This window comes from Fistularia commersonii, chromosome 2 (genome assembly GCF_037954325.1).
Source record: "Fistularia commersonii isolate RoL2024-O1a breed Wild chromosome 2, RoL_Fcom_v1.0, whole genome shotgun sequence".
NCBI lineage: Eukaryota > Metazoa > Chordata > Actinopteri > Syngnathiformes > Fistulariidae > Fistularia > Fistularia commersonii.
This window is the reverse complement of record NC_141285.1, coordinates 22,395,096-22,404,244: the sequence shown is the minus strand read 5'-3', so window position 1 is coordinate 22,404,244 and position 9,149 is coordinate 22,395,096. Positions and strand designations below refer to the sequence as shown.

Sequence of the window (9,149 nt, the reverse complement as noted above, 5' to 3'; positions counted from 1 at the left end):
CTTTTATAATTCAATTCGATACCGATTACTTTGATGTTATCTGTTCCAATGACAAATATTTAATTTGCAAAATAAAAACACCACTTACACTGAATACACACTTTCTGCTACGACTTGTTGTTAGCTGGTTCCGGTCACGTGACATGAGTGGACCACATCAATTTTAAGCTCTCGGGGGTGTTACGCATAAAACCCTGGAATAAGTCACCTTAAAAGATTCGGAGGGGACATTTTGTTTTTTATTTCCCAATTAATAATTAGTATCGATACTTTATTAGAGTAATCGATAGTCGAATCAGTAGTGTGTGGGAAATCATATATTGATCCAGCGGAATCGATGCTCCCATCATCGGGGTCGCCTCTGTCTCCACAGCGCCGCATGTTTCGTCCCACTCGTCCTCGACATGTATAACCGTCGAATTCTTATCTAACCGTCCGATTGCGACATTTATCTCTCGCGGAGTCACTTTCAGGTACGTAACAGAAGACACTCCTTGCCGGCGTTATTTTATATTGTTCTTTTTCCCTTCCCCGTGTCATCGAGCTGCTGCTAACTCATGCTAGCTAGCAGCTAGGTTAAGTTAGCATTCGGCTATCAACAAATGTTAGCATAAAGTCAAACCTACCCCACATACACACACCAATTTTCCACCGGCACCAGTAACCTAAACTCGGAAATACACGTCCCGTGCACCGAAGTTATTACTATTTTCATTTATGTTAAATCGAATTACCCCCCAATTTAACTCAATGTCATAAATCAAGGACGAATGCCCTTAAATGACATCCCCATCAAAAACTCTACTCGAATAACGTTAGTGTCTGCAACTGTCTGATGAGCTTTCGGATTAAAAACCGAGATGTAATCCTACTTTCTCTAATAGTGCTTATTTGCACAAACGTGTGAAATCAGTCCCGGATTTTATTTAATCTGCTGAAGTAACAGAATGATAATTGTGGCCGACCCTGTGGTCCCTGACAGTTCTTGCATAGATAATCTGATGTATGACATCACTGTTGAATGGGATTTAGTGTTGTTTGTTGTCTATAAGAAACATTTCCAAATTGCCAGTTGGATGCAGACTGTTAAATAGTTTAGATAAACAAAAAAGTACTCAACTGGCTGTGCTGAATGAAAAGTGCAGAGAATTAAATAATCAGGTGCATGTAATTGTTTAAACTATTAAATTGAGTATGGATAGGTACAGTTTTTGTTTCAGTTTGCATTTGTTGTCACTGGTAAATTTTGTGGGTGACAAAACAAGTAATCATTTGTCCAAAAATTTCCCTCTTGCTGTTATTTATCCTGTATATATTGTAGATTCCAGTTAGATGCCAAACTGCATTTCATTGCCTTGCACTTGTGCATGTGCAATGACAATATCGAATGTCATTTTACCTGAATCCTCCAATTCAGCTTCATTAAAACATCTGTATCAACCACAAACGCCACCGTGAGAGCACAAAGCATTGGTCATAGCAAGGATATTGGTGCTGTTTGCAAATGCAATGCGGAAAAAAATGAAAAGCGTTTTGGATTATTCAATAATTTTCTCTGAGCCACCTAGAGGTGTTTAATCCGCTGTAACTGAGTTAAAGGTGTTGCATCGATCTGTACTAATATGCTTGTTTCTCAACACGATTTTAACAGTAACACATTAACACAATGATTTGATTTAAATCCTCTGCAATTTCTCATTTTTTAAATGATAACTCATTTGATGACTGATGTTTTTAATACAGTAATATCTGTGCCTTGTGACAGAAGAATCCCAAACCGCAGCAAATTAAAATCATATTTCAAGAGAGGCTGTGCGATGATGGCAAAAATCACTGTGTTGCCCAAAGCCTCTCATAAGGCATTCCGGTGAAATGTGGGATTTCCACCCTTCGGAGCACCAGGTGTGACGCACCAGGCCAGCTCGTGTTCTGTCTGTGCATGGGGTGAGATAAAGGTTGCTGATGAATTAAAACAACTTTTATGCAAAGCACAGAAACCCGACTCCTCCTGAGGACATAAAGTTATGCCGTCGTCATGTCCTGCTGTAAAATTCTCACAAGCCATGACTCATCATTTTGCCAAAGGTCGGTCATTACTAACCTAATCAGTTCCTGAATTACAGTTTACAGCCTAATGAGTGTGCGCTTTGAGCTGAACGCTGATACTAACAGAGGCCGGCTATTTTCCTCTTGTCCAGTTAATTATGTATTGGCTTTAGACACATCAAGCGGTGCGAAGGGCGGATTTCAGTTTTAGAAAGGCTGTTGATTAAAAAAAAAAAATGTAAAGTTCAAGACGTCATTTTGCTTTTATTCATTTCGAGTTCTACATGAACTATGGCATGATGTAACATGATTTTCGCCTCAAGTCAGTACACACACACACACAGAGTACTGTACAAAAGTACCTATGTCACCCACACACACTCTTCTTCTCCTCCCACATATCTTGGTAACACCAATGGTGTACGCTTTTGCATAGCCGATGATCATCGAGACAGCCGTGCACCTCAGGCCGAGCAACCAGACCCATATTCCTCTGCGTTTCTGTCTGTTCTGTTTTATTACATGTAAATTCACCTCCCTGGTGATTTTTCTTTTCTTCCAAGCCATCAGAAGATTCAGACGCAGACTTGAGAGCCCTGAAGAAGGGTATAAAGATTTAAAAAAAAAAAAAAAAAAAAAAAAATCAAAAATTAAAGTATAATCGGTGAACGTAAACAAAGCGGTCTTCCTCGTGTAGCGCCGTGTGGCGACGTTCTGCATTTGTCTGCTCCGCTCACCAAATTTATGGCAGATGGCGACGTGACTGAAACCCCGCAGGCCGAGGATGTCCCAACCCGAGGACTTCCTGTATGAAGTAACAAGCTAATATCGCCACCTGCAACCTTCACGTCTATACGCTCTTGTTTATTTCTAGTATATTCTCGGATGTCTTGGAGTCGCTTTCAGATAAAGCCACTCCATTGTTTTAACTTGTCTTGACATCCTCGGAGGGCTGAGCGGGTGTGAGCGCAGGCGCCGCTCCATTTCTGTCCCGTTTGCCGCACCTTCATCGTTGGCGCTCCCCACATGCCGTTTGACAGCCTAACCGCTCCGCTAACTCCGAGCGCATACGCCCACCCGCGGACGCACGCGGGTCTTCTGCTGTTGATGTTTTCGTACCGACGTTGGCGACGCGACTTCAGAACGCCGTCAGTTGGGTGTCTTGCGTGCACAGCCCTGATCTTTTGTGCCCCGGTTTTGTCTCCTCAGGATCAAATTAGCGCCATGTTCCTCACCATGGCCCTGCTGAGGAAGGGCATCCCCGGGAAGCAGTGGATCGGGAAGTATCGGCGTCCCCGGCAAATCACGTGGCAGATGAAGCGCAACATGATAAAGCACCTGGAGCGCGAGGCGGCCAACGAGTACTGGCTCAGCAGGCCGTACATGAACGCCGAGCAGGAGCACGGCCACGCCGCCGAGCGCCGGGCCAAGACCTGGGCCGGGATCAAGGAGGCCAACATGTCCAATTTCCCCGAGCACAAGTACATCGCAGATCACCTGAGTCACCTGAGGATCACCAAGTCGTGGTCGAGCTAAGAGCCGCGGGGAAAGACTGTTTTGTTACCATGACTGTGCATCTGCAAAGTTGTTATTTAGATGACAACAGACCGTTTCACTCCTCCATTAAAGCAAATCCCTCCACCGATGGTTTGAGCCAGTATGTTGGTGTGGATGATCTTGCTCGCTGATATTTTTATCTCACACCTGTCTGATGTTTCGCGGATGTATCTCGACGCAGCCGGGTTTCTGTACAATCCGTGCTTCTTAACTAGAATACATTTATACGAGCAAATGTATCCCTACTAGAGTTGTTTCCCACTCCCAGATCCGGCATCGGTCGGACTCTTAATTCCATCTCCTTCGGATAAAAACTGCTTAGCATTCTGCGCCGTCTTTGCGAGTCTTAATTTCGGCAGACCCTCCACTGCCGGCGGAATTACATTTGGCTCGCCCTCCCCTCCACCTCCCACCTCCGAAAACCCCTGTAATAACACGAACCGCCGGAGTAAATTCCACAAGGAGAGCGTCGGAGGATTGGGTGGATTGTCCTGGGACGCGGGGGGAACATTATATAATTTCACAAAGGCTTGGTTTCGCCGGGTCCCAGCAGCCCAGCGGCGTTCTCCCGTTTTCTCGGTTAAAAGCGGACTGTAAAATCCCCCCCAGCCTTTGAAGCTATAAACCAGGGATGAGCAGAGGCCGCGGGTGCGTGGAGAAGAGAAAACTAATAATAGAATATTCCAAAATGTGCACCCTCACCCCAAAATCTTGATGTACATCCCAGTATCCTTTGTTTAAATGCAGTAAATTAAACAAATCCACATTCGTAGACTTTTACTTCATGTGACTCCCAACACATTTCAATGCGACGATCGGTTTCTTTTTGTTGCATTTTTTGGTAAATTCTTTGTATTTTGAGGAAAAACTGCACCCACGAAGCATAAAACTGTGTTTATGACCTTTGATAAAGAGTCGTATGACCTTTCACACAAAGGGCCTCACCTTGGGGTCCCATAAAATCCTTTTTTTTTTTTTTGTTGCACTCAAGCGTGTTCAGTACAAGCTTTTAGCGGCGATGGCACGCCGGATTTGCATGTAGCGCAATAATTGAACAGGATTAACTTGATGTTGAATTAAAAGGGAGGAATAAAATCACGCAGCACCTCTGAGACTCTCCCCCCTAACGGTGCAAACTCGAATTAATCCGTGCAAAAATAACCGCCTGACCGCGTCGGCTCTTTTCATTGCTTTCCTGTTTTCCTCCTACCGCCAAAAAACACGCAGGAGGAGATTCGGTCGGACAGTCGTACGTCTCTGTGTAGACATTATTGGATCAACGTCACAAAAGTGAAAGAAATAAAGTTAGAATTATTTGGAATTGCCCGTTACGATGTCGCTGCGCTTCAGGGACAAACAAGAATTTGAAAATGAGCCAGATGTTATCTGGAGGATCTACTTGAACTGACATAGTAACCACAGCAACCATGTTATTATAAACATGAATACCAGATTGATCGATAGCGGCAGATGCATTTATACCTTTGGGGTTGACGGTGCAAATCAAAAGTTAGTTGTTCTTGTTATTTTCTACAAACAGCACAATAAACAAGAAGTGTTGGCATGCTGGCTGTGGATGCTCCTCCGTGGCTATTTGGCGTCTGTTTTGTTGAAACCGCCCAACCTTGGATGACAGTGCGTGATTCGGGTCTGGCGTGAGCAAGACTTCAACTGCATTCAATCTAATCCTTTGAGTCCTCGGTGCTTCCAATGAGTCGGCTGAGTCGAGCCGGTGAACCGATTCAACCGAATCATCCGAGTCCACCGAAAAGAGTCTGTGAACTGACTCAATAGAATCATTGTCATCGTCATCAAACTTGATGTTTCTCATGATTCCACTGACAGGAATCTGTGAACCGATTCAATCGAATCACCTGAGTCCCATGACACGAGTCTGTGAACCGACTCAATTGAATCCTCTGAGTCCTTGGTGCTGAGTATGCTGAGTCGAGCCGTTGAGCTGAATCAACTGAATCATACGAGTCCACTGAAAAGAGTTAACGAGCGATTCAATCGAATCATCATCATCAAACTCGGTGTTTCCCATGAGTCCACTGACAGGAATCTGTAAACCGATTCGATCGAATCTCCCGAGTCCCATGACACGAGTCTGTGAACCGACTCAATCGAATCCTCTGAGTCCTTGGTGCTGAGTATGCTGAGTCGAGCCGTTGAGCTGAATCAACTGAATCATACGAGTCCACTGAAAAGAGTTATGAGGCGATTCAATCATCATCATCATCATCATCGTCATCAAACTCGGTGTTTCCCCATGAGTCCACTGACATGAATCTGTTAACCGAGTCATTCGAGTCCAAGGTGAGTCGCGCCTGTGAACCGATTCAACCGAATCATCTAACTCCCCCACGTTTACGGTTCGTCCACTCACCCGCCCTGTTTACTCAACAACAGCCGGACGAATCCGAAGATCCGGTAAGATTCGAATCACTAACCCGAGTGATTCAGGTGCTGGACGGCCGTGCCTGTCCAGCAGGGGGCGCTGCCGCACCTGAGTCCGGATACCAACGGTGCACCGGAGACCGGCCCCTCCTGCACCGAGCGCCCAGGCGTTGCCCCCCCCTCCCCCCTCCCCCCTCATCTCCCCCGGATAACGAGGTGCTCGTCGCACCGGTTCGGGCTCCGACTGAGCACCGCGACCAGAGCAGACGTGCACGCCGCCGCCTCCTCGCCCGGAACCCGCCGCGCCGCGGAGGCGACATGACGGCCGCCGGCAGCCCGAGGAGCGGAGCCTCACCTGCGGACGCCTGAGCGCAGCGGCAGGATGGCGGGGGGTCGCAGGGGACTTGTGGCCCCTCAGAATACTTTTTTGGAGAATATTGTGAGACGGTCCAACGGTAAGACGGGTTTTTTTTTTTTTTTTTTTTTTTTTTATTTTTTTATTTTTTATTTTATTTTGGCGCGTTGAAGGGAAGCGACGTTTGGACGAAGCGGAAAAAAAAAACAAATTTCGATCGATCAGCTGATCGAAACGGTTCTGATTAACTCACGGAGCGGAGATGCGTTCAGGTGCACAGCCGTCGGTGTCCTCCCTACCCCGGCGGGTGGGACACACACACACACACACACATACACACACACACGCCAAAAAAAGTTTAGATCTTTGAATTCCGTGTTAAATCAATGAAATGATTAATGAATGCGTTGGAATCAGTTCTCACTTGTGTGTTACATTAGTCCTCCACCTCTGGTCCTCCTGCGTGCAGGTTCTTCAGTTTGGAACTCCAGAGAATTAACCGAGATTATCTCCTCTTGAACTTTTCTTTTTAATTTTTATGATAATATTAACCCATTTGTGAAGTGTTTGCTTTGCCGTCACATCCACATGTGCTCTTTATAGTTATTAAAACCAAATGTGTTGTTGGGTGAATGAGAGGGTGAATGTTTGCATGCTTGTATGTGAAATGATGAAACACAGTGAATGGTTGTGAATGAGCGGGTGAATTATCGTGTCTCTCCATGACATGTGAATGAGTAAGTGAATAGTTTCGTGTCTTCGTATGATGAATGAATGAGCGGGTGAACGTTTGCATGGCTGTATCTGACGTCTGAATGACAGAGTGAGTGGTCATATGGCTGCATATGTTTGAATGAGAGGGTTAATGCTTATATATACGCCTCCAGGTGACGTGTGTGTGACAACGTGAATGTTTACATGTCTTTATGATGGGTGAATGGTTACGAAACGATGACGCGCATGGGGAAGTGAATTGTTTCATGTATTCATGTGATGTAAGAATGAGAGTGAATTTTTGCATGTCTCTATTTTATGCATGAATGAGAGGGTGAATTTTTGCATGACATTACATGACATATTGAGTGGTTTAAATCCTTAAATAATGTGTGTATGAGAGGATGAATGGCTGTGTGTCTCTACATGTTGCCTGGCGACCGGTCCGGGATGAAGTGCAGGATTGGCGTCGGAGAATTTATTAATACGAAAACAAAAAGTAAATATCAGTCTCGACCTCAGATTCCCCAATTAATCAGCTAAAAACATCCAAGCAGATCACCGTCAGCGGTGACGAGCTCCTTCCTCTGGCGTCTCGGGCTCATTTGTTCTCAGCGGTCGGTCCGGATGTTGCAGCCGTCACGTTCACGAGCTCAAAACAAAAGAAACCAATTTGAACCGAAGACTCCTCCCGCGGTGACATTCGGACGCAGGTGTCACTAATCCTTTGCGCTCGAAGATCCAATGGGAGGTGACGTGAGAGTTCGGAGAGCGGCGACTGGACGGCCTCTGCGGATGGCTGTTTATGTCCCGACACCCTGTTTTCTGTACGGGAGGGGTGTGTGTGTGTCATTTTCGAAACTGGCAATGGGGAATCGGCGGGTTGTCGAGGGACAGTTTTGATCCACCTTTCCGGTAAGCTTGATGGAAAAGAACAGCCTGGCGGGGGGTTCGCAACTCCAACTCCCGGGAAGCTCCAAGCTTGGATTCCCACAGGAGGGCCTTTCTGTGCCCTCACGTTGTCACACACACACACACACACACACACACAGTCCAAAAACATGCAGGACGTTCGCTTGAAACCCCAAAATTCTCCAGTGCTGAGTGTGATTGGTTGAATGTCTCTATATGATGTTTGGATGAAAGAGCGAATGATAGGGTGAGTAGTCGTCTCCACGTGATCTGTGCACGATGTGAGGCGTGCACAGCAAAGTGAATGTTTGCATGTCTCTATGACGTGTGAATGGTTGCATGTCTTTACACAGCATGTGGATGAAAGAGTGAACGGTTGTTTGTCTACACGACGGGAAAAACTGAGTGAATTCTTGTATGAACGAGAGGGTGAATATGTCTCCATATGACGTGCACGACAAAATGACATGTCTCTATTTCCCTGAATAGTTGTATCTCTTTCCATAAAGTCTGGATGAAAGAGTGAGCGGTTGTTTATCTCCAGATGATGTTTGGATGAAGAAGTGAATGAATGGTTGTATGTCTTAATATAATGTGCGGACGAAAGAGTGATGTTTGTTTGTCTCCATATGATGTGAATGACAGAGTGAATTGTTGTGTGAATGAAAGGATGAACGGTTATTTATGTTTGGATGAAGGAGTGAATGAGAGAATGAATGGCCGCGTGTCTCGATATAAGATGTGAATGACAAAGTGAATGTTTAAATGTCTCTATGATGTGTGAATGAAAGGGTGAATGGTTGTATATCTATATAATGTGTGGATGGATGAAGGAGTGAATGAGTGAATGAATGGTTGCATGTCTTTCCATAATGTGTGGATGAAAGAGTGACTGGTTGTCTCTATATAATGTGAATAACAGAATGAACGGTTGTGTGAATGTGGATGACAGAGTGAATGGTTGTATATCTCTATATGACAAGTGAATGGTTTTAAGTCTATATGTGTTTGATTGAGTGGTGACGGTCCAGGGTGAGCAAATGACTCCGAAAACATATGGAATGAGCTAACGGCTGGCTCCGAAAGAGAAAGGTGAACCCCTTTATCCGGGGCGCCGCCAGTGTCGCATCTGGACCCCCAACTTGATGGACAAAGCGGGCCATTT

The 9,149-nt window shown here is 45.4% G+C and overlaps 2 protein-coding genes across 3 annotated transcripts in view; both read left to right on the top strand.

The window, feature by feature from the left end:
* Window positions 1-173: 173 nt before the first annotated feature.
* Window positions 174-3,687, top strand: mrpl57 (mitochondrial ribosomal protein L57). The gene is made up of 2 exons (XM_086173037.1): window positions 174-473; window positions 3,256-3,687. Exon 2 carries the CDS (start codon window positions 3,271-3,273, stop codon window positions 3,580-3,582), a length of 312 nt encoding a protein of 103 aa, XP_086029163.1. The 5' UTR covers window positions 174-473; window positions 3,256-3,270; the 3' UTR covers window positions 3,583-3,687.
* Window positions 3,688-6,249: 2,562 nt separating this feature from the next.
* kcnh1a (potassium voltage-gated channel, subfamily H (eag-related), member 1a) overlaps window positions 6,250-9,149 on the top strand; it is a 45,808-nt gene continuing 42,908 nt past the window's right edge. The window contains exon 1 of one of the 2 annotated variants that reach the window (XM_086173348.1): window positions 6,250-6,458. In XM_086173348.1, coding sequence (XP_086029474.1) covers window positions 6,386-6,458 — 73 coding nt within the window. In that variant the 5' untranslated portion in view covers window positions 6,250-6,385. The remainder of the gene's footprint in view (window positions 6,459-9,149) is intronic. The other variant, XM_086173358.1, reaches the window with a different exon arrangement.